This window comes from Mizuhopecten yessoensis, unplaced genomic scaffold (genome assembly GCF_002113885.1).
Source record: "Mizuhopecten yessoensis strain PY_sf001 unplaced genomic scaffold, ASM211388v2 scaffold716137, whole genome shotgun sequence".
NCBI classification, from domain to species: Eukaryota; Metazoa; Mollusca; class Bivalvia; order Pectinida; family Pectinidae; genus Mizuhopecten; species Mizuhopecten yessoensis.
This window is the reverse complement of record NW_018479966.1, coordinates 133,288-160,820: the sequence shown is the minus strand read 5'-3', so window position 1 is coordinate 160,820 and position 27,533 is coordinate 133,288. Positions and strand designations below refer to the sequence as shown.

Genomic DNA, 27,533 nt, shown 5'->3' with positions numbered 1-27,533 from the left:
AAGCCCCCCCCCCCCCCCCCCCCCCCCCAAAAAAAAGAAGAAAACAGAGTAAGATACATAGTATAAGGTGGATTATAAATGATGTGTAGACCAATATAAGTATAAGCATTCCATACAGAGATCCCTATAGAATATAGTTGTAAATACACAGTACAGATAAGCCAACCACCAGCTATGCTAGCTTACAATAATAAAGTTCACTGAAAACACACTGGCCATCCCCCTAAACACACTTACTAAAAATACACTGGTCATTCCCAAGTACTGATTTACCTCCAAACTTCCCAAGTACTGATTAACCTCAAAAGTTCCCAAGTACTGATTTACCTACCAACTGCCCAAGTACTGATTTACCTCCCAACTTCCATAGTACTGATTTACCTCCGAACTTCCCAAGTACTAATTTACCTCCCAACTTTCCAAGTACTGACTTACCTCCCAACTTCCCAAGTACTGATTTACCTCAAAACTTCCAAAGTACTGATTTACCTCAAAACTTTCCAAGTACTGATTTACCTCCCAACTTCCCAAGTACTGATTTACCTCCGAACTAAGTACTGATTTACCTCCAAACTTCCAAAGTACTAATTTACCTCCCAACTTCCCAAGTACTAATTTACCTCCCAACTTCACAAGTACTCACTTGCCTCCCAACTTCCCAAGTACTCACTTGCCTCCCAACTCTCAAGTACTCACTTGCCTCCCAACATCCCAAGTACTTACTTGCCTCCCAACTCTCAAGTAATCTCTTGCCTCCCAACTTCCCAAGTACTCACTTGCCTCCCAACATCCCAAGTACTTACTTAACTCCAAACTTCCAAAGTACTCACTTGCCTCCCAACTTCTCAAGTACTCATTTCCCTTCCAACTTCCCAAGTACTTACTTGCCTCCAAACTTCCCAAGTACTGTAACTTACTGGAGGAGATGATGTACTCACTTGCCTCCCAACTCTCAAGTAATCTCTTGCCTCCCAACTTCCCAAGTACTCACTTGCCTCCCAACTTCTCAAGTACTTACTTACCTCCCAACTTCCCAAGTACTTACTTGCCTCCCAACTTCCCAAATACTTACTTGCCTCCCAACTTCCCAAGTACTTACTTGCCTCCCAACTTCTCAAGTACTCACTTGCCTCCCAACTTCCTAAGTACTTACTTGCCTCCCAACTTCTCAAATACTTACTTGCCTCCCAACTTCCCAAGTACTTACTTACCACCCAACTTCCAAAGTACTTACTTACCTCCCAACTTCCAAAGTACTTACTTACCTCCCAACTTCCCAAGTACTTACTTACCACCCAACTTCCAAAGTACTTACTTACCTCCCAACTTCCCAAATACTCACTTGCCTCCCAACTTCCCAAGTACTTACTTTCCTCCCAACTTCCAAAGTACTTACTTGCCTCCCAACTTCCTAAGTACTCACTTGCCTCCCAACTTCCAAAGTACTTACTTTCCTCCCAACTTCCAAAGTACTTACTTACCTCCCAACTTCCCAAGTACTTACTTACCTCCCAACTTCCAAAGTACTTACTTACCTCCCAACTTCCAAAGTACTTACTTGCCTCCCAACTTCCCAAGTACTTACTTACCTCCCAACTTCCAAAGTACTTACTTGCCTCCCAACTGCCAAAGTACTTACTTTCCTCCCAACTTCCAAAGTACTTACTTGCCTCCCAACTTCCCAAGTACTTACTTGCCTCCCAACTTCCCAAAGTACTCACTTGCCTCCCAACTTCTCAAGTACTTACTTGCCTCCCAACTCTCAAGTACTTACTTGCCTACCAACTCTCAAGTATTGATTTGTCACCCAGCTTCCCAAGTATTTACAAATTAACCAGCTTCCCAAGTATTTACAAATTAACCAGCTTCCCAAGTATTTACAAATTAACCAGCTTCCCAAGTATTCATTGCCCACCCAGCAAGTCACATTCCTAAGTTCATACATACAACTTGAACACATAACACAGTTAATCAACACATTGTAAGTGTTTTAGTATAATCAATGATAAAATCCAACACTTCATGCACAGAACACTGAAACGTGGCCAACAAGAAAATCCACACTACAGACTTGATGTGTGATGTGAGTTTAGTCTTCTGAGCCACAGGCACTGTTAATTAACACCTTCACTCACATCCCAGGACATGCTAGGGACCAGAAGGCTGGTTCTGTATGACATTAGCCTTACAGGAAGAGTAAGTATCTTACTAGGTGTGTATCACTAAAACTACGGTAATCTACAGCTGTATTTACAAAGAGGAAGAGGTGTTAGGTAACATAAGTATATATTCTACAGAAACTAACATTAGTTATAGCATGTACTATTTCACAGTGTGATCATTGTTTAGAGGTTTCATGCTAAGAATGTATAAATAATATGGAACAATAAAATGCTTTCATATAAGTATCTATATGTGTTCACTAATATGTAATCAGTATGCGTAAAAGATGAGCTAATAAATGTTTATACAGTAGAAAGAGTTCAAATATACAAACAAGCCATTTGGATTGATATGTTTCGTCTGTGCCCCTCTTTGACCATCAATGCACTTGTCAAGTTTGGTTGATCTAGCACTTATAGTTTCAGAGAAACTAACTTAAACGTAAAAACTTAATGTTGATGGAGATGCTGACTAAGTCAATGGACTATGAAATGTAGGCCACATCCAGCATTTGATTTGTGGGTTGAGATGGACTACCTAAGATGCATCTATGGTCCACGTTTGGTTGGTCTAGACCTTATACTTTCATTAAAACTAACTTAAACGCAAAAACTTAATGATCACGCCACCGCCACTGGAAAAGCAACACCCGAGTCTCACTTCTACTTTGTGGAGGCAAGACAAAAACTTTGTATCAGTTTATCTAACACATAATATTGAGGTCATTATGTAAACCAGTTTTCGTGGATATTACCACAGGCCATTGATTAAAGAATAATTTATATTGGCCCAGTTAGTTCACCAACTACTGTATTGGAGGATTTCTATTGGTCCCAGTAGGTATAGACTGGTTACACAGTGAGTATTAGTACAGAGCTACAGTGACTAGCACTACTTACCAAGTTCTGTGGAATAAACAGCAGAGATTTACATAACAAGCAGGTATCTTATAATGTCACAGTACTTAATACACATAGTGAAGCTGCCAGACACAGTAAAGATGCCTTACACCAGTATGTTAATATTACCCTACGTATAATTAAGGAAATCATGTTACTGAATGGAAGCTGTTTTTTACAATTAAATGTTCAATGATATCAACACAGAGTCCACCCCCCTTAGCTAGTTACTTGGTACATTATGTAGATCACCTGTAAATTAAGACCTTGGTCTCACTAGATAGCTTCTGTATTGGACACAACAGATTACATCATAATACAAATATATAGTGTGAGTCAATTTGTCATTACAAACATATCTTGACTGATCAAACAACAATTGAATTCAACCCGACAGTTCTTTTTTGAGTAAGAAGTGTTCTGTTAAGATTTTCGGAGACATTTCGTAGGATATGACTGGTGACGTGGGTAGGTCACCCAATAACTTGAGAACTTACCTGGCCACTAAAGTGGATCTCTATGAACTTGCCAAATCGACTACTGTTGTTGTTCCTCATGGTCTTGGCATTTCCAAAGGCTTCTAACAAGGGGTTTGCTGTAAAATATGGCGGTACAGGTCAATAAGTATCATCTGTAATTAACTTATCATGCATATATATATTACGCAATAATACAGTCACCTACTTCTGTATATATATATATATATATTTGGCCTATACTTATCGTTCTAAAAATCCTCAGCTCTGTTTCCTGAGATCCTCGCCTGTCCCTTAATACATTCACTCTAGATATATGTTGCCAAAGAATTAATTTCCCCTCAGGCCAACACTCTAAAATCTCCCGTTTTATGTTTTGGGAGATTACCCGTCCCCTTTGACTTACACTCTAAAATCTCCCGTTTTATGTTTTGGGAGATTACCAGTCCCCTTTGACTTACACTCTAGAATCCTCTGTTCTATGTTTTGGGAGATTACCCGTCCCCTTTGACTTACACTCTAAAATCTCCCGTTTTATGTTTTGGGAGATTACCAGGCCCCTTTGACTTACCCCCTAGAATCCCCTGTTCTATGTTTTGGGAGATTACCCGTCCCTTTGACTTACACTCTAGAATCCTGTGTGCTATGTTTTGTGAGATTACCCGTCCCCTTTGACTTACACTCTAGAATCGTCTGTTCTATGTTTTGGGAGATTACCCGTCCCTTTGACTTACACTCTAGAATCCTGTGTGCTATGTTTTGTGAGATTACCCGTCCCCTTTGACTTACACTCTAAAATCTCCCGTTTTATGTTTTGGGAGATTACCAGGCCCCTTTGACTTACCCCCTAGAATCCCCTGTTCTATGTTTTGGGAGATTACCCGTCCCTTTGACTTACACTCTAGAATCCTGTGTGCTATGTTTTGTGAGATTACCCGTCCCCTTTGACTTACACTCTAAAATCTCCCGTTTTATGTTTTGGGAGATTACCAGGCCCCTTTGACTTACCCCCTAGAATCCCCTGTTCTATGTTTTGGGAGATTACCCGTCCCTTTGACTTACACTCTAGAATCCTGTGTGCTATGTTTTGTGAGATTACCCGTCCCCTTTGACTTACACTCTAGAATCGTCTGTTCTATGTTTTGGGAGATTACCCGTCCCCTTTGACTTACACTCTAGGATCCTCTGTTCTATGTTTTGGGAGATTACCCGTCCCTTTGACTTACACTCTAGAATCCTGTGTGCTATGTTTTGTGAGATTACCCGTCCCCTTTGACTTACACTCTAAAATCTCCCGTTTTATGTTTTGGGAGATTACCAGGCCCCTTTGACTTACCCCCTAGAATCCCCTGTTCTATGTTTTGGGAGATTACCCGTCCCCTTTGACTTACACTCTAAAATCTCCCGTTTTATGTTTTGGGAGATTACCAGGCCCCTTTGACTTACCCCCTAGAATCCCCTGTTCTATGTTTTGGGAGATTACCCGTCCCTTTGACTTACACTCTAGAATCCTGTGTGCTATGTTTTGTGAGATTACCCGTCCCCTTTGACTTACACTCTAGGATCCTCTGTTCTATGTTTTGGGAGATTACCCGTCCCCTATAACTTACACTCTAGAATCCTCTGTTCTATGTTAAGGGAGATTACCCGTCCCCTCTGACTTACACTCTGGAATCCTCTGTTCTATGTTTTGGGAGATTACCCATCCCCTCTGACTTACACTCTAGAATCCTCTGTTCTATGTTAAGGGAGATTACCCGTCCCCTATAACTTACACTCTAGAATCCTCTGTTCTATGTTTTGGGAGATTACCCGTCCCCTTTGACTTACACTCTAAAATCCTCTGTTCTATGTTTTGGGAGATTACACGTCCCCTTTGACTTACACTCTAGAATCCTCTGCTCTATGTTTTGGGAGATTACCCATCCCCTCTGACTTACACTCTAGAATCCTCTGTTCTATGTTTTGGTAGATTACTCTTCCCCTCTGACTTACACTCTAGAATCCTCTGTTCTATGTTTCGGGAGATTACTCTTCCCCTCTGACTTACACTCTAGAATCCTCTGTTCTATGATTTGGGAGATTACCCGTCCCCTCTGACATACACTCTAAAATCCTCTGTTCTATGTTTTGGGAGATTACTCGTCCCCTTTGACTTACACTCTAAAATCCTCTGTTCGATCTGTCCTGAGCTCTGGCCTCGTGACATGGTCAGGTACTTGAGTATGTACTTTGTGGATTCTGTCTTTCCTGCTCCAGATTCCCCGCTAACGATGATGGACTGGCTCAGCTTAGACACCTTCATATCTCGTAGAGCTTTGTCAGCTGTAACCAAGCAAATCAAACCTCAGCTAGGATAAATGGACACCAGCAGGATCTGTCATCAGTTAGGGTCACAGACAGGATATATCATCAGTTAGGGTTACCAGCAGGATATATCATCAGTTAGGGTCACCAACAGGATATATCATCAGTTAGGGTCACCAACAGGATATATCGTTAGTTAGGGTCACCAACAGGATCTGTCATCAGTTAGGGTCACCAACAGGATATATCATCACTTAGGGTCACCAACAGGATATTTTGTTAGTTAGGGTCACCAACAGGATATATCATCAGTTAGGGTCACAAACAGGATATATCATTAGTTAGGGTCACTAATAGGATATATCATTAGTTAGGGTCACTAACAGGATATATCATTAGTTAGGGGCACCAACAGGATATATCATCAGTTAGGGTCACCAATAGGAGATATCATCAGTTAGCTATATAGGGTCACAAACAGGATATATCATCAGTTAGGGTCACCAATAGGAGATATCATCAGTTAGCTATATAGGGTCACCAACAGGATATATCATTACTTAGGGTCACCAACAGGATATTTCGTTAGTTAGGGTCACCAACAGGATATATCGTCAGTTAGGGTCACCAAAAGGATATATCATCAGTTAGGGTCACGAACAGGATATATCATCAGTTAGGGTCACAAACAGGATATATCATCAGTTAGGGTTACCAATAGGATATATCATCAGTTAGCTATATAGGGTCACCAACTGGATATATCATCAGTTAGGGTCACCAATAGGATATATCATCAGTTAGGGTCACCAATAGGAGATATCATCAGTTAGCTATATAGGGTCACCAACTGGATATATCATCAGTTAGGGTCACCAATAGGAGATATCATCAGTTAGCTATATAGGGTCGCCAACAGGATATATCATTAGTTAGGGTAACCAACAGGATATATCATGAGTTAGGGTCACCAACAGGATATATCGTCAGTTAGGGTCACCAAAAGGATATATCATCAGTTAGGGTTACCAATAGGATATATCATCAGTTAGGGTCACAAACAGGATATATCATTAGTTAGGGTCACTAATAGGATATATCATTAGTTAGGGTCACTAACAGGATATATCATTAGTTAGGGGCACCAACAGGATATATCGTTAGTTAGGGTCACCAAAAGGATATATCATCAGTTAGGGTCACCAATAGGAGATATCATCAGTTAGCTATATAGGGTCGCCAACAGGATATATCATTAGTTAGGGTAACCAACAGGATATATCAACAGTTAGGGTCACCAACAGGATATATCATGAGTTAGGGTCACCAACAGGATATATCATAAGTTAGGGTCACCAACAGGATATATAATGACCCCGGGTCACCAACAGGATATATCATCACTTAGGGTCGCCAACAGGATATTTTGTTAGTTAGGGTCACCAACAGGAGTCACCAACAGGATATTTTGTTAGTTAGGGTCACCAACAGGAGATATCATCAGTTAGGGTCACCAACAGTATATATCGTTAGTTAGGGTCACCAAAAGGATATATCATCAGTTAGGGTCACCAATAGGATATATCATCAGTTAGCTATATAGGGCCGGGTCACCAACAGGATATATCATTACTTAGGGTCACCAACAGGATATTTCGTTAGTTAGGGTCACCAACAGGATATATAATGACCCCGGGTCACCAACAGGATATATCATCACTTAGGGTCCCCATCAGGATATTTTGTTAGTTAGGGTCACCAACAGGAGTCACCAACAGGATATTTTGTTAGTTAGGGTCACCAACAGGAGTCACCAACAGGATATTTTGTTAGTTAGGGTCTCCAACAGGATATATCATTAGTTAGGATCACCAACAGGATATATCATCAGTTATGGTCACCAACAGGATATATCATTAGTTAGGGTCACCAACAGGATATATCGTTAGTTAGGGTCACCAAAAGGATATATCATCAGTTAGGGTTACCAATAGGATATATCATCAGTTAGCTATATAGGGTCACCAACAGGATATATCATCAGTTAGGGTCACCAACAGGATATATTGTTAGTTAGGGTCACCAACAGGATATATCATCAGTTAGGGTCACCAACAGGATATAGCATCAGTTAGCTATATAGGGTCACCAACAGGATATATCATCAGTTAGGGTCACCAAAAGGATATATCATCAGTTAGGGTCACCAACAGGATATATCATCAGTTAGCTATATAGGGCCGGGTCACCAACAGGATATATCATCAGTTAGGGTCACCAACAGGATATATCATCAGTTAGGGTCACCAACAGGATATATCATCAGTTAGCTATATAGGGTCACCAACAGGATATATCATCAGTTAGCTATATAGGGTCACCAACAGGATATATCATGAAAATCAAGTTGTTTCTTCATTGACATGTATTGAAATGTGTATAGTTGCGTATACCTGTATGATACATACTCTGTGTATAGGTGTGTTAACCTGTCTGACACACACTCTGTGTATAGGTGTGTTTACCTGTCTGACACACACTCTGTGTATAGTTGTGTATACCTGTCTAATACAAACTCTGTGTATAGGTATGTATACCTTTCTGACACACACTCTGTGTATAGGTGTGTTTCCCTGTAGGACATGTACTCTGTGTAAAGTTGTGCATACCTGTATGATACATACTCTGTGTATAGGTGTGTATACCTGTGTGACATGTACTCTGTGTACACCTGTTTGATACACACTCTGTGTATAGGTGTGTTTACCTGTATGATACATACTCTGTGTATATGTGTGTATACCTGTCTGACACACACTCTGTGTATAGGTGTGTATACCTGTCTGACACACATTCTGTGTATAGGTGTGAATAGCTGTCTGACACACATTCTGTGTATAGGTGTGTATACCTGTCTGACACACATTCTGTGTATAGGTGTTTTTACCTGTCTGACACATACTGTGTATAGGTGTGGTTACCTGTATGACACATACTCTGTGTATAGGTGTGTTTACCTGTATGACACATACTCTGTGTACAGGTGTGTTTACCTGTCTGACACATACTCTGTGTATAGGTGTGGTTACCTGTATGACACATACTCTCTGTGTATAGGTGTGGTTACCTGTATGACACATACTCTGTGTATAGGTGTGTTTACCTATCTGACACATACTCTGTGTATAGGTGTGGTTACCTATCTGACACATACTCTGTGTATAGGTGTGGTTACCTGTCTGACACATACTCTGTGTATAGGTGTGGTTACCTGTCTGACACATACTCTGTGTATAGGTGTGGTTACCTGTCTGACACATACTCTGTGTATAGGTGTGGTTACCTGTCTGACACATACTCTGTGTATAGGTGTGGTTACCTGTCTGACACATACTCTGTGTATAGGTGTGGTTACCTGTCTGACACATACTCTGTGTATAGGTGTGGTTACCTGTCTGACACATACTCTGTGTATAGGTGTGGTTACCTGTCTGACACATACTCTGTGTATAGGTGTGGTTACCTGTCTGACACATACTCTGTGTATAGGTGTGGTTACCTGTCTGACACATACTCTGTGTATAGGTGTGGTTACCTGTCTGACACATACTCTGTGTATAGGTGTGGTTACCTGTCTGACACATACTCTGTGTATAGGTGTGGTTACCTGTCTGACACATACTCTGTGTATAGGTGTGGTTACCTGTCTGACACATACTCTGTGTATAGGTGTGGTTACCTGTCTGACACATACTCTGTGTATAGGTGTGGTTACCTGTCTGACACATACTCTGTGTATAGGTGTGGTTACCTGTCTGACACATACTCTGTGTATAGGTGTGGTTACCTGTCTGACACATACTCTGTGTATAGGTGTGGTTACCTGTCTGACACATACTCTGTGTATAGGTGTGGTTACCTGTCTGACACATACTCTGTGTATAGGTGTGGTTACCTGTCTGACACATACTCTGTGTATAGGTGTGGTTACCTGTCTGACACATACTCTGTGTATAGGTGTGGTTACCTGTCTGACACATACTCTGTGTATAGGTGTGGTTACCTGTCTGACACATACTCTGTGTATAGGTGTGGTTACCTGTCTGACACATACTCTGTGTATAGGTGTGGTTACCTGTATGACACATACTCTGTGTATAGGTGTGGTTACCTGTGTGACACTTACCTATGGCGTACACATGTGGAGGCATAGTTCCCAGAGATTTGCCCTGGTATTTCTGGATGGTGGCGTTGGTGTAAAGATCAGGTACCTCATAGTACGGATTCAGAGCAATCAGTATGTTGGCAGTGTAGGTCTGTAACATATTCATGTATATAATATCAAATTTTATATTTTTTTAATCCGTCACCATTAATGCATTGTTTAATACGAAAGTGATATTCATTTCTGAGGTAAGATACAATCTAGAAATTCCATAAGGCAGTTACAAATTCAAGTTAAGTCTAAATTCAAAAGTTGATCTATCTAAAACAAAATTGTTTGCAAGCCGATATGTTATGCCCCCTTAAGCCCCTACCTTCCTTGTGAGGGGTACGGTATAACGATGTGAACAGCACCGCTATGTTATGCCCCCTTAAGCCCCTACCTTCCTTGTGAGGGGTATGGTATAACGATGTGAACAGCAGAACTAGTTTGTACAGACAATCATTCTATGCTGGTCACTATGAAATCAACTTGTTTTGATATTCGCACCCAAGTCATGCCTAACTACCACCTGAAATGTACCCTACACACACTTGGAAAGTAACTGAAATGGAAGCAGATTAGCCTAACAAGACAATATCTAACACACAAACTTACATAGATCATGTTTTTCATGTAACGGATCCTGAGATTGTGGAGAAGCGTGGCCTCGTTGAGGAACATAAGCCCACCTGTGGAAAACAACAATGATACGATGATAGGTGGAGACAGAAACTAAATTACTTACAATTTTATCACAAGCATATGCATTATTTCGAGAAATGAAAGGGCCTAGATTAATAATTTCCTCCGCAGAGTTTATTTATAATGCTGATATGAAAATATCCTTGTCCAAGCCTCCTGCAATAACAGCAGGTCACCCTTTTACCTACTTAGTGATCAAACAGGTCTAGCTTAGATCACCAGCCATAGAATCGGACATGTTAGTTTTCAAGAATTGAGAGGCCAAATGGAACAAGTACAGTGATAGATATGATGACTGAAGATTGAGAAATTGTATGGGACAAGTAGTGTGTTAGATGTTTAGATTCGGGGTTACAACAGTGTATGGGTGTAAACATACAGTTGTCGTCGACATCCTTGTTGTCATACTCCTCCGCAGGGAACACTCTGTCGTACACGGAGTGGATTGTCTGTAAATAACAACACCATTAGCTTATCAATCACATATATACCAGAAACATGGGTAATAGAAATGTCTCAATTAATGTCTTATCAATCACATATATACCAGAAACATGGGTAATAGAAATGTCTCAATTAATGTCTTATCAATCACATATATACCAGAAACATGGGTAATAGAAATGTCTCAATTAATGTCTTATCAATCACATATATACCAGAAACATGTGTAATAGAAATGTCTCAATTAATGTCTTATCAATCACATATATACCAGAAACATGTGTAATAGAAATGTCTCAATTAATGTCTTATCAATCACATATATACCAGAAACATGTGTAATAGAAATGTCTCAATTAATGTCTTATCAATCACATATATACCAGAAACATGTGTAATAGAAATGTCTCAATTAATGTCTTATCAATCACATATATACCAGAAACATGTGTAATAGAAATGTCTCAATTAATGTCTTATCAATCACATATATACCAGAAACATGTGTAATAGAAATGTCTCAATTAATGTCTTATCAATCACATATATACCAGAAACATGTGTAATAGAAATGTCTCAATTAATGTCTTATCAATCACATATATACCAGAAACATGTGTAATAGAAATGTCTCAATTAATGTCTTATCAATCACATATATACCAGAAACATGTGTAATAGAAATGTCTCAATTAATGTCTTATCAATCACATATATACCAGAAACATGTGTAATAGAAATGTCTCAATTAATGTCTTATCAATCACATATATACCAGAAACATGTGTAATAGAAATGTCTCAATTAATGTCTTATCAATCACATATATACCAGAAACATGTGTAATAGAAATGTCTCAATTAATGTCTTATCAATCACATATATACCAGAAACACATGTAATAGAAATGTCTCAATTAATGTCTTATCAATCACATATATACCAGAAACATGAGTTATAGAAATGTCTTATCAATCGCATATATACCAGAAACATGAGTAATAGATTTAATGTCTCAATTAATGTCTTCAGTTTCTACAATATATCTTTTTATTTACTGCAATACCTAAAAATGTATCAAAGTAATGTTTTAAAGTTATCTGCCTGACATAACTGATTTAAGATTTAAGAGTTTCCAAGAATTCATTTTTTCAGATATGTGCCTGTGATAAGATTACCACAGTACTGTTTTTGCTGTGTTATCATGAGGGGCCCTTATAAGAGGGTATATCTTACCGTTCCGGGAGCATCAAACGGTTCTATGGAGATGTTGTCGGACCCTATGTCAGTGATCCGTCCTAGCTTGAAGCCATCGGCCGCGTGTGGCACCCACACCTTCTTCCCGCCGTCCATGGTGAATCACCACCTGTAATTAACAGGTGATAGCAGGTGTCAAGGTGATGGGATATATACAGGTACTTGGTTACATACACATTTAAAGCTTAACAGTGACCATAAAATACCATTTACTACAGCATGTTTTTACATAAAGAACTCAAGACATTGACCTTCACAAAACTTTGAAAGGTGTTACAGGATGAACATGTTAACACTGTATGCCCTGTGCGGCTTTTTACTGAAATAGGATGTATATATATATACAATATATAATATACCAGAATATATATATATATATATAGATAAACAACATGCATGAATTCAGCCTTATGCAAGATATGACATTATCTAAACTGCATTTGTACATCAAATTATGTTAAAATTGAGTAATTTTTTTCGGAGTTATTGCATGAAAATCAGAAAAGGTAGCCTCATTACATAGGCCATAAATATGTACACATCAGTGCAGCAATTTATCAAACTTGGTCCAACACTTGTCAATATTAATGTGCAAGCCGAATTCTGTTGTAATCCAACCGTTTTTAGGGGAGTTGTTGCCCAGGAACCAAATAGCGCATCAGAAATGTCTAACCTCATTAATGATGCATAAATATGCATGCATGGATTTGGCCAACAAACTTAGCCTGACACCTGCCACATACACCAAAATTGATATGCCTAAATAGGCTAATTTTCTCTTAAAGTGGGTGATAAAAAAAAGGATTACATAATGCTTGTGTATATGATGCATACTATTGTAGATACATTTAGTATTTAGCAACAAAGTGTTAAAAATGTCTTTAAAACCAAACATTCTCCAATTTTGGTTGGTCTTTTCTGTGAAAATATTCAATTTCAAAGCATTTGAATAAAACTAGCACCCTGGAGATCTATCGCAAACAACATCTATCTCATAAGACAGGGCCATGATCAGCTATACTGAAATCTAGATTTACTGGCGACGTGATGGGAGGCTGATACAGGCAGTAGGAGGACGCCAGGCTTTCCTGTTGTACCTCAGGGTTATCTTCTAGTAGCTTTACCTGTATTGATTTTAAATCTGCCACAGGTATCAGTATATATGTACTACAGGTAGGCAGTGGTGAGGCCATCTGCTCCACAATCCAGATTAGAGTTTTGTTATGCAGTACATTCATACCCATGTATAGTAGTGTTGGCAGTTACAGTAACTGCAATGAATACTGAGAGTATACACTGAGGATCCTGTGTGCTACAAACCTATCAGTAACCAGTCGACCAGTACTTCCTACATACTGAGACAGCAATTTGTCAGTCAGATATGCTCTCCAAATTTAAATTTTCAAATGTACATTCAATTTTGGACCTATACTGATTACAGGAAATGTTGGCCACTGTTAAACTTTTGCCTTTTTTCACCGTCTGTGAGGAGGGCAAATTTATCACGACGGTGGAAAAAATAGCACACAATACACATAATATGTAAAGGATGAAAACACTGCGCGAAAATGGTCATACCATGGCCAGTGAAGGGCCAGTGAAGGGCCAGTGAAGGGCAAAAGGTTGACAGGGTGAAAGTTTCTGGTAAACAGATCACAAATCAAGATAAGAATTGTGTGTCAAAACACCTATCATTTCATGATAGTTATGTTGTATACATTTGATCAACTACCCTGCAGTAGGTACAGTTGGTCTGATATCACCACTGTCCTATTAGTAGTATACAATATAAAGTATAGACAAAACAATACTTTAACTATAGAATCCTGTCTATAACTGTCAAAAACTTAGTTTAACCACAGAAACCGTCCCATAACATCATTAAGTACCATACAGAGAAACTATTCTATACCTTAACAGTACAACAGTAACCAGTCTATAACATACCACTGTCTATAACATCAGTACCATACAGAGAAACTATTCTATACCTTAACAGTACAACAGTAACCAGTCTATAACATAACTGTCTATAACATCAGTACCATACAGAGAAACTATTCTATACCTTAACAGTACAACAGTAACCAGTCTATAACATAACTGTCTATAACATCAGTACCATACAGAGAAACTATTCTATACCTTAACAGTACAACAGTAACCAGTCTATAACATAACTGTCTATAACATCAGTACCATACAGAGAAACTATTCTATACCTTAACAGTACAACAGTAACCAGTCTATAACATAACTGTCTATAACATCAGTACCATACAGAGAAACTATTCTATACCTTAACAGTACAACAGTAACCAGTCTATAACATAACTGTCTATAACATCAGTACCATACAGAGAAACTATTCTATACCTTAACAGTACAACAGTAACCAGTCTATAACATAACTGTCTATAACATCAGTACCATACAGAGAAACTATTCTATACCTTAACAGTACAACAGTAACCAGTCTATAACATAACTGTCTATAACATCAGTACCATACAGAGAAACTATTCTATACCTTAACAGTACAACAGTAACCAGTCTATAACATAACTGTCTATAACATCAGTACCATACAGAGAAACTATTCTATACCTTAACAGTACAACAGTAACCAGTCTATAACATAACTGTCTATAACATCAGTACCATACAGAGAAACTATTCTATACCTTAACAGTACAACAGTAACCAGTCTATAACATAACTGTCTATAACATCAGTACCATACAGAGAAACTATTCTATACCTTAACAGTACAACAGTAACCAGTCTATAACATAACTGTCTATAACATCAGTACCATACAGAGAAACTATTCTATACCTTAACAGTACAACAGTAACCAGTCTATAACATAACTGTCTATAACATCAGTACCATACAGAGAAACTATTCTATACCTTAACAGTACAACAGTAACCAGTCTATAACATAACTGTCTATAACATCAGTACCATACAGAGAAACTATTCTATACCTTAACAGTACAACAGTAACCAGTCTATAACATAACTGTCTATAACATCAGTACCATACAGAGAAACTATTCTATACCTTAACAGTACAACAGTAACCAGTCTATAACATAACTGTCTATAACATCAGTACCATACAGAGAAACTATTCTATACCTTAACAGTACAACAGTAACCAGTCTATAACATAACTGTCTATAACATCAGTACCATACAGAGAAACTATTCTATACCTTAACAGTACAACAGTAACCAGTCTATAACATAACTGTCTATAACATCAGTACCATACAGAGAAACTATTCTATACCTTAACAGTACAACAGTAACCAGTCTATAACATAACTGTCTATAACATCAGTACCATACAGAGAAACTATTCTATACCTTAACAGTACAACAGTAACCAGTCTATAACATAACTGTCTATAACATCAGTACCATACAGAGAAACTATTCTATACCTTATAATTAACAGTACAACAGTAACCAGTCTATAACATAACTTAGCACAGAAACTTCTCCATTATAGCCAGCATGATAAAGGTCTGGTCTACATGCGTGATATGGTTCCAAAATATTACTTCCCTGACATGTACATTGGCATATACAATCATTCTGTCAATATACCCTGCACCAAAGCACCTTGTAAAGCCTAGACTGATTTAAAACCAGCAAAGATATCTCTGTATCAGAGACTTATGACATTTTGTACAAACACTCTAATAGAACAATGTGAAACAAGAGGCCCAATGGGCCTGCATCGCTCACCTGTTATTAATCTAACACTTGTAATATTAAGATTTCATAAGAACCTATTAAAAGATTTAAACATATGATGCCTCTGACCTTGATTGTCGAACAAGGACATTAGGTTGAAAGTGGATCAAGGTCATTCATTTGAACTAGCATGGTAGTCCTTCATCCCAGCATGCTACAGGCCCAAATTCAGTACCCTGGCTCTTTTGCTTATTGAAAAGAAGTTGCTTGAAGATTTTACGACATTTGACCCCTGTGACCTTGAAAGTGGGTCAAGGTCATTCAGTTGAACAAACTTGATAGTCCTTCATCCCAGCATAATACAGGCCCATGACAGTACCTGGGCCTTTTGGTTATTGAGAAGAAGTTGTTTTAAGATTTTAAGACATCAGACCCCAGTGACCTTGAAAGTGGGTCAAGGTTATTTATTTGAACAAACTTGGTAGCCCTTCATCCCAGTATGCTACAGGCCCAATATCAGTACCCTGGGCCATTTGGTTATTGAGAAGAAGTTGTTTGAGGATTTTAAAGACATATGACACCAGTGACCTTGAAAGTGGGTCAAGGTCATTCATTTGAACAAACTTGGTAGCCCTTCATCCCAGCATGCTACAGGCCCAATATCAGTACCCTGGGCCTTTTGGTTATTGAGAAGAAGTTGTTTGAAGATTTTAACATATTTGACCCCTGTGACCTTGAAAGTGGGTCAAGGTCATTTATTTGAACAAACTTGGTAGCCCTTGATCCCAGCATGCTACTGGCCAAATATCATCTTCCTAGGCCTTTTGGTTACTGAAAAGAAGTTGTTTAAAGCAAAAAGTTGATGCCGGACAGACGGACGACGGACGCTGCACCATAACATAAGCTCCCTTGCCCTTCGGGCAGGTGAGCTAAAAAGGGAATTAGATCAGTTTGAGATAACTGTATAGATCAGGTGTGTTCCTTTCCCATAAACATACTGACTTTCCCTGTTTTTAATACCTGGGGCCGTGCACCGTTACAGTTGACAAACTTGTCAATCATATATCCAGTGATTATTGTAACCACAGTATTGATATCCCAGACTTAGAAAAGAGCCTCCTTCCAAACGTATGTGTGTGTACACAACATTATCAGAACACTATGACTAACACTTGTATACATGTGAAAGTTAAGTTACACAATACAATGGACAAATCGTCACTGCTTTTTCAATAATAAAAGGTAATGTAATTTATAAAACTATCCAAGTTCTTTGATACGCATGTTCACAAGCACATGTACATGTACAACAATTTGAAACATACATTTATCTACAAGTGAAATGCATGCTAATGTTAAGAATATGCTGATTATTAAATAATTAACACACACTTATTACTTTCTTCAAGGAGATATTTTTCCTCTATAAAGTACTATAGTGATATTCACTAATATAAGATATTTCAGTTCTCTGTTTCAGTTGTTCAGATAATCGCTCAAGCCAAACATATATCTAATCAAAATAATAGAATCTGATAAAAAGAATGATGTAGCCAACAAAACTGTTTAACACATGGCAACATTTTTCCTAGTGGCTAAAGTAGTAATATAGCTTTGACCCGTTGTAGCATATTACACCTAAATCTTCAGCAACTGTATATAATACAAGTGTTTTGTTCAAGGCTGGGGATATAAAATGTCTTCATGTTATGAGCCAGGAATGCAGTCTCAAGGGGTGGGACTTGGCCCTAGCACCAATAATGGTAGCATATATAGTGTATTCATCTATTTAAAATCAGCAATTGTATATATAATGACTATAGTGTGTTGGTTGATTTCAAACATTTACACATATAATACACACACATGCAATACACATATACATTATAAAAGCACCTGTAACACACAAACACACATACACACATGAAACTTGTAATACACACATCACATACCTCATTGAGTGTCTACATTCCTTAATAATTATTCATACTCCATCTTCATTAATCTACACTAATAATTCCAACACAAATGTGTGACTTTCTGCGCAATCTTCTACTCAATTTGACCCTGCCCCCATATAACTCCCTTCTGTTTTTTACCACCCCTAAACGGCTACCTCCAGCCATACATCAGCCCCTAAATCAATACATCTACCACCCCTAAACTGCTACCTCCAGCCATACATGTCATCAGTCCCTAAATCAATACATTTCCCACGCCTAAACGGCTACCTCCAGCCACACATCAGTCCCTAAATCAATATATTTACCACCCCTAAACCGCTACCTCCAGCCATACATCAGCCCCTAAATCAATACATTTACCGCCCCTAACCGGCTGCCTCCAGCCATACATCAGTCCATTAATCAATACATTTACCACACCTAAACGGCTACCTCCAGCCCAACATCAGTCCCTAAATCAATATATACCCCCCCTAAACGGCTACCTCCAGCCACACATCAGTCCCTAAATCAATAAATTTACTACACCTAAACAGCTACCTCCAGCAATACATCAGTCCCTAAATCAATACATCTAACCCCCCAAACGGCTACCTCCAGCCATACATCAGCCCCTAAATCAATACATCTACCAGACCTAAACGGCTACCTCCAGCCACACATCAGTCCCTAAATCAATACATTTCCCACACCTAAACGGCTCCCTCCAGCCATACATCAGTCCCTAAATTGATACCTCTAACACCCCTAACGGCTACCTCCAGCCATACATGTCATCAGTCCCTAAATCAATACATTTAGCACACCTAAACAGCTACCTCCAGCAATACATCAGTCCCTAAATCAATTCATTTCCCACGCCTAAACGGCTACCTCCAGCCTTTCACCAGTCCCTAAATCAATCCATCTAACACCCCAAACGGCTACCTCCAGCCATACATCAGCCCCTAAATCAATACATCTACCACCCCTAAACGGCTACCTCCAGCCACACATCAGTCCCTAAATCAATACATTTTCCACCCCTAAACGGCTACCTCCTGCCATACATCAGTCCCTAAATCAATTCATTTCCCACGCCTAAACGGCTACCTCCAGCCATACATGTCATCAGTCCCTAAATCAATACATTTTCCACCCCTAAACGGCTACCTCCAGCCCAACATCAGTCCCTAAATCAATACATTTCCCACCCCTAAACGGCTACCTCCTGCCATACATCAGTCCCTAAATCAATACATTTACCACATCTGCTACAGGTGTCAGTTTCCGGCAAGTAATTATAATCACAATTCAAATATCACAATGTCATTTTAAGAAGTCAATTGTGCTATTCCTTATTTCAGGAAATTTAAGACTATACTAATAAACTAACACAACTTTACAATTTAATAATTAGCACAAGGTTTAAGATATGGTCACCTGTACACAACAGAAAGTCTGTTTCTGAAGACTGATTCACTATGTATTGTAGCTCATACATAAACAAAGGCAACTAGCAGCAAACAAGAAAATTCAGTGTACGTAACAAAATTATATAGCACTTATTTTATGATGTTACATGACACCAGATCAGGAAAACCCTCTCCAGAACCGGCAGCCAGATGGTTAAGGATTTTTACAGAAAATTCTATTACCTGATTAGTTGCCATGGTAATGAGACTGATGCTACCTTATACCCATCATTGAATTACCTGTAGATAAATGGGTAGCATTCACCTAACAGCAGCACACACACCCAGATAACAAAGCCGGTATATCAGCAAGCTGGCACAAAACCTATAGCAGTAATGTTTATGGTCAAGTTTACCTGAATATTAGTTCTGCATAAAGAGGCATGCATTTATCTAGAGGCCTAGGGCTGAACCCGACTCCTAATCCTTGATAATAAATTGTGAGGGAAACAAAACACAATATATAACCCTACTCCCAATTCAAGGTTATAAATATATTACTAGGGGTGAAGATGAGATAAGGTGGTTAAAGTTGGGTAGGAGATGAGACAGGGTTATTTAATACAGGTCTGGGTGTAAATGAGCCAAAGTGATTTTAGTTGGAGTGTATCCGTAGATGAGACAAGATAATTTAGTAGGAGTGTAGATGACATAAAATTTGACCATTAACATTGGAGTGTAGATGATACAAAATTATTTAAGTTTGTGTGACGATGAGCAAGGTGATTTTTGTTGGAGTGTAGATGAGACAAGATAGTTTAGTTGGAGTGTAGATGAGACAAGATAGTTTAGTTGGAGTGTAGATGAGACAAGATAGTTTAGTTCTAGTGTAGATGAGACAAGATAGTTTAGTTGGAGTGTAGATGAGACAAGATAGTTTAGTTGGAGTGTAGATGAGACAAGATAATTTAGTTGGAGTGTAGATGAGATAAGATAATTAAGTTGGAGTGTAGATGAGATAAGATAATTTAGTTGGAGTGTAGATGAGACAAGATAATTTAGTTGAGTGTATCCGTAGATGAGACTAATAGAATCATTCACCCCCTTGGGGGTGAGACAGGGGGATCTCAACCCAAGGGGTAAGATTCTTAAGTTGCCAAACACGCGGCTTGCAGAGTGTTTGACAGCTTAAGAATCTTAAGAGGCTTTGCCGAGTGTTTGGCAACTTAAGAATCTTTTCCCGAGGGTTGAGATCCCCTGTCTCACTCCCAAGGGGGTGAATGATTATTTTTCTCTTACCCTGTTTACCCTCTTATCTATCTAATATTGCCGTTACATCAATGCAAGATAATGCTGATATGATGCGATTGAATTGTCGACATGACGTCATTGTATTGTTGCCGTGACATCATGGTATTGTTGCCGTGACGTCATGGTATTGTTGAGAACGTGCAAAGAGCATGTGTAGCTTGTCTCAACTCTAGGGTGATTATTGTTTGAAGTGAAGATGAGACAATGTGATTCTAGTTGGAGTGATAATGAGACAAGGCAAGTATAATTTTGGTAAAGATGAGTTTAGTTGGGGTGGAGATGAAATGAGATTAATAGAATCTCTCACCCCCTTTGGGAGAAGATTCAACCTGAGGGAGAAGATTCTTATGTTGCCATACACGAGGCTTTGCCGAGTGTTTGGCAACTTAAGAATCTTTCCTGAGGGTTTAGATTCCTCTATCTTACCCACAAGGGGGTGAATGATTCTTTTTCTCTTATCCTGTTCTTCCAATGTGTATCATATACACAATGTAATGACAACGTTACATGCTAAATTCAGGGTTGACGTGTTGTTGATGGATTGTTGACATGACGTCATTGTATTGTTGACGTGACGTCATTATATTGTTGAAGTGACGTCATACCATTGTTATGAATAGGGGAATCCCCCCGTCTCAACCCTAGGGTGAGACAAGGAAATCTCACACCGGTAAAAGTGAAGATACACCTGTCCAGGGTAAGAGAAAAGATGATCTCAATGGGAATATAGGTAAGGCCCATTATCCCCCCACCCCCCTCCAACAGAAAAATGATCCAATTTGAAACTTCATTGCTTTAATATACAACTCCAGTTCCTTCTGAAATAGGGTTAAACAAAAATTAGTAACACTTTGTGCCATAAATAATATGAATCCTATATTTCTCCAATAAAAACCAGAAACATTATGCCATGTGGTTAGATAAGAAAATGTGTAAATGTTTCTTTCATTCTAATTTCAGAATGCTTGAACTATTTGGGTGAGAATCAGGGTTAGAAAATTTGCATAAAAGTTAGAGGTCTCTTTGTCACTCTATTGACACCCAGCAAAGAGTACTCTATTGTGTAAACACTGTACCTCATTTCTATATTTAGATACAGGATGAAAAGGACAGGGCCCACCAGGTCCCCTGACTAGTTTACGTCTATACATGTACGTACACTGTACTTGTGGTCTTTGTTCTCCCTATACATTTCTATAGTAGGACTGTATTATGTAATATTACACAAGAATTAGTAGTATCGTACACATGTGTCTGCGCACGTCATCTTTTAGTTTTGATTGTGATCAATTAACTATTTAAAGAACTATCCATGACCTGTTTCATTTGATTGACAGCACGTGGCTGAGTTTTGTTCTACATAGTTATAGGGAAACCCCTTGGAATGTGATAGATTTCCTTCGCTTAACACTGATGTCATACACGTACATGTTATCTGATCGGCAGATCAAAGTTGTGGACAGGTGTGTTATAGCTGGCTGACCACTCAGTTGATCGGTATCAATATCTCGCTGTATCGATTGTTACCTGTACAGGTATACGCCCTGTCAGGCTTTGCATACGACTGTCAAACACTTTCGACACCTCTAACACGGTGTAAGGCTAATTATCGCTGTCTGTTACCACATATCAGACACAGGTATCAGCGTCGAGTACCTCCCAGAAATCCAGGTATTTCATGTGATAATCAAGACTCACCTGTGACACCGACACCTGTTGAAGATGATTTTTCCAATAAAACTACATTACATGAAGCATCAAAAATATACGTACGACTTTGTTTAGGCGTGATCTTTTCCTCTCGTAGTGTTTCTGATTTGTTACAAAGGTCTATTTCCAGTTGTATACTTCCGTGCTGACTTGCAACCGGCGAGTTGACCTGCTAAAAATAGAGGAGTAAATCGCGGAAGAATTTGTCTGTCAGAATTTACACCTGGGGAAATAGTTCTTATATTTCGGTTACTTTTATATTTAAAAATATGTTAGTAATACCTGAAAAAACTAAACCAGGATAATAATTGTTTTAGGGGAAATTAAAGGCGTTTATTTTGACTAAAAATGCTTTATGAATTGTGTGAATTAGTTTTACAGAAAATGAAAACAGTGTAACACGCCGGATGTTCGTCCGCTTTAGGAGAAAAATATAGTTACCTCCCCTTAAATTAGAAGTAAAACCCGTTTTAGTGCGCAGTGTCAGTGTTAAAACAGTTTGTTTAAGCCCCGCATGTAGCCAATTAAGATATCACCATAGTCATGAACGTTTTCCTGTCAATATATTAAGACGATTTTGATATTGCTTTTGTAATCTATCATTTTTAACAATTCTTGTTAACTCAATGTCTCAGAAAGTACCGGAGAGATCTTTCTCAAATAACACATAAAGGTTTCCAATGGTCTCTAGATATGTATATCGAATTTTAAGACTGATTGCAAAACCAAGATGGCCGAAAGGCAGCCATTTTGACATTTGAATTTAAAGCTAATTGTTAGCGCTATTTCTCACTGCTGGAAGGATTTTTCTTAAATCTGACAAGAAGGTTCCCCACGATCCTAATATATGCATATCAAATTTCGGGACTTATTGCAAAACCAAGATGGCCGAAAGGTAGCCATCTTGAATTTGAGAATATGCTGGAGCGATTTTTCTTAAAATTCACATTTAGTTTCCACATGGTTCCTAGTTGTGCATACCAAAATTTTAGGACTTAAGAGAAAACCAAGATGGCCGACAGGCAGCCATCTTGAATTTGAGAGTTAAAGTTTATTAGCACTATTTCTCAGAAGGTACAAGAGGGGTCTTTATCAATTTTCACATGAGGGCTCCCCATGTTGCCATGTATTTCAAATTTGGGGACAGACTTAAAAAACTAAGATGGCCAGCAGGTGGCCATATTGGATTTGGGAGTTATATATTGTAAGCGCTATTTCTTAAAAAGTTTTGGAGAAGGATCTTTGTCAAATTTCACATAAAGGTTTCTCTTGGTTCTCTAAAAGTTATGCATATAAAAATGTTTGGACTAATCGGAAAACCAAGATGGCAGACAGGCAGCTGTCTTGTTACATATTAGTTTGTTATAGCTCTATTTCTCATAAAATTGCTGGAGGGATCATTCCCAAATTTGATATGTAGGTTTCCCTTGGTCATTAGTTGTGCATTTTAACTTTTGAGACTAATCAGAAGAACAAGATGGCTGCCAGGTAAACTGGCCAAACAGAGAAGAGAAAAGATCAAACTGACAGAAAGTTCTAATGGAGATTGTACGATGGTGGGCGCCAAGATCACTATGGGATCTCGTTTTACATAGATGATATTGGCCTGATTAGTTTATTGTCACCAATCATTGATGCTAATGTCTTGAAACAGCCCTCTTTAAGAATTTCAAGGTCTAGCACCATGATACTTTGATATGGTTTTGTAGTAGAACTGGACTGGGTCAATTGTCAGCGACAGTGGTAGCTCAGTTGGTAGATTATCAGTCTGGAGTTCTCCTTCTCCTGTTACAAATCTGGTACCCAACACAATATACCCACATAAGGGGGTCTAGGGTATTGTGTTTCTTTTTGGGTCAAAGACTTGGTTGAAGGAGGGAAGAATGAAGAATTAGACAGGGTCAATCGTTGGCAACCAGGTAGCTCAATTGGTAGAGTATATGTCAGAGTTTGGAGGGGCCCGGGTTCGAATCGCGGTCTTGCCATTTCATTTCTCTTATTACAAAGTTGAAACGCAGAGTATTGTGGCAAATTTGAAACCTGGTCACCAACGATCGACCAAGTCCAGTTATGCTTCAGTATTAAAACCAGCAGTTCAACTTTTCTTTTCTTAAATATTGTATTGAGGGCAGTAGGTCAATTTGAATGTTATCAGGGGTCAAAGGTCAAATTTTAAGCCCATAGTTCCATAAGATTAGGGTCACGACCTTTACCTACATTTTCCTCATTTGATACTGAATCAGTGATCATGTTATCCGTTGCTTTACATTTCACTGTGATTTTTCTGCAAGCCATACATACTGTGATATCATATATACTCTAGAAAAAACCCAGACACCACTTCTTCATTCATCAATTTTTATCTATTTTTGTGAAAAGCAACATCGAATACATTGTATAAAATCTAAACAAGTCTAAGACCTGATCCTAAACCGCAATGATTTCTGTTACTTATACCCTTTGTACTGGAATCTAAAACATTCAATGTAGGATACACATTAGCCTACATACATGTATTAGAATAATAATGTCTAAAATACACTATAGCCAACACACTACATGTACTAGAATTCTAACAACAGGATTTTAAACATTGTGATTTTGAAGTGTATTGCAACGTTAAACAATTGCGCCATATATACATATATACTGATCAATAATAAATATTTTGTAACAATCGGTAGTATTAACAAAATACTGAAAAGCCACTTTTATTGGAATACATTTAAAAAGGTCATACCCGTTTTCATAAAAAAGTTTCTTTAAAAAATAAATAAACACCACTGACAGCTTTCTTTATCACAGAATTTAGTAGTTGATCCCAGTGATGTACAATCTACTACTGTAGGCATTACAGCTCAACAGCTGATATACAAAAATCAAAGATATAATAACTTGGTATCTACTGTCCTGATGCTGTCAAGTCTGTCCATTCCTAACAGCAGCATTGAAAGGCTGGCTTATCACACAATAGATCCATACAGAAAACAGGGTAAAAATCACGAACTGGAGCAGCCATTAAAACTAGACTATCAGTTCACAATAGTTTATACTAGTACCTATATACAGGGTACCACATGCACCTGTAAGTATACATACTACAACACTGGAATAATAAATATACTGTACAACAAAGACAGAAAATACTACAGCATGAAGTTATATCTGTATAATCTGAATGATAAGATGCAACAGTTTGTTGTACCCTGTAACATTGCAACATTGTACTAAAATACAATAAAAATAGAATCAATTTTATATTGTACAACTTAATTTATATATTGTACAAGAAAAGTCAGAAAAAACTGAAAAAAACAGAGTTAATAATATACAAGGGGGTAATCCCGATACTAGCTATTTCGCTTACGTCAGAGTATTACTCGCTGTTTGGATTACGTCGGAGCAAAAAGTTAGTTTTGCGTTAAATACGGCTTACGGCAGAGCAAAATGCTCCCATGATGGAAGAACGTGAGAGGTATTTTTGCGCTTTCTTGTATAAATACTGAAAACTTACCATTGTGACTCGGTCTATATGCTATAAGTATGTTAAGCTGCTATATCAATATTTAAATTTTTAGATTGAATTGGTTTTGACTGAATAATCATATATATGTACGGACATCAGTTTGCATACGGCTTTGTGGAGATTTGAATGTAATAACTATTTAATTAAATTACTTTTACACAACACATGTATTGGCCAGTGACTCATCAACAAAATAACATTGAATAGTTTGAACTTAACACAAGTGTTAGCGATATTTTTATCAAAATATGCAGTTGGTATGTATGCTGATACGGATTACGTCCCTGTGTGGTACAGTTGGTATGTATGCTGATACGGTTTACGTCCCTGTGTGATACAGTTGGGATGTATGCTGATACGGATTACGACCCCGTGTGATACAGTTGGTATGTATGCAGATACGGATTACGTCCCTGTGTGGTACAGTTGGTATGTATGCTGATACGGCTTACTTCCCTGTGTGATACAGTTGGTATTTATGCTGGTAGGGATTACGTCCCTGTGAGGTACCGTTGGTCTGTATGCTGATACGGATTACGTCCCTGTGCGATACAGTTGGTATGTATGCTGAGACGGATTACGTCCCTGTGTGATACAGATGGTATGTATGCTGATACGGATTACTTCCCTGTGTGATACAGTTGGTAGGTATGCGGATACGGATTACGTCCCTGTGTGGTACAGTTGGTATGTATGCTGATACGGCTTACTTCCCTGTGTGATACAGTTGGTATGTATGCTGATACGGATTACGACCGTGTGATACGGATTACGACCCTGTGTGATATGGATTACGACCCTGTGTGATACGGATTACGACCCTGTGTGATATGGATTATGTTCATTTACAAACTAAAATGATACAGATTACGGTCTAAAACTAAAAGAAAATCAATATTTTAACAAATTTTAGGATATTTTCTCGGTCACAAAGCATCACATAGGAACAAATAGAATGTTTAAAATTGACTTTCTTAATTTTTCTAAATCTGAGACTTCCCAAAAGTTTGATTTTTTTCTTCTGGGTTTTAATACTACACTCATTACAAACTTGACCGTCATTGGGGTAGATGAAATCTAGACAGGTGTTATCGGAATTAAATAATTATCAGACAATGATATAAACTTACATTCTTATTCGCATCACATATATTTCATTCACCACACACTGCAGCTCGCACATGTATGGTGTGACTATCAAAAAACAAAATCACATGACTTAACAAATCATGTATGTTTCCAATGGAAAATTCTATTGTCAAATGAAAACAACTATTCTGTCTCGGAATCACTTAAGTTCAACGTATAAGTTATAATTAATAACAAGAAAATTTAAAAAAAACTTACATAGTAAGCTTCTTATTAAGGGGCAGTAACTCTTATTTCAAGGGAAGGAGTTCGAAATGCTCGGTGACGCGACCTCACAACCTTTAACAACTAGAACTGTAAGCCAAAGGCTAACT

General features: G+C 38.3%; 1 protein-coding gene across 1 annotated transcript in view; it reads right to left on the bottom strand.

Moving 5' to 3' along the window:
* Positions 1-22,729, bottom strand: part of LOC110441810 (unconventional myosin-VI-like) — a 62,485-nt gene extending 39,756 nt beyond the window's left edge. The window contains 8 exon segments of the mRNA XM_021485067.1: positions 3,063-3,068; positions 3,560-3,657; positions 5,699-5,863; positions 10,032-10,161; positions 10,668-10,741; positions 11,134-11,203; positions 12,435-12,564; positions 22,608-22,729. Coding sequence (XP_021340742.1) covers positions 3,063-3,068; positions 3,560-3,657; positions 5,699-5,863; positions 10,032-10,161; positions 10,668-10,741; positions 11,134-11,203; positions 12,435-12,551 — 660 coding nt within the window. The 5' untranslated portion in view covers positions 12,552-12,564; positions 22,608-22,729.
* Between the last annotated feature and the right edge of the window lie 4,804 nt (positions 22,730-27,533).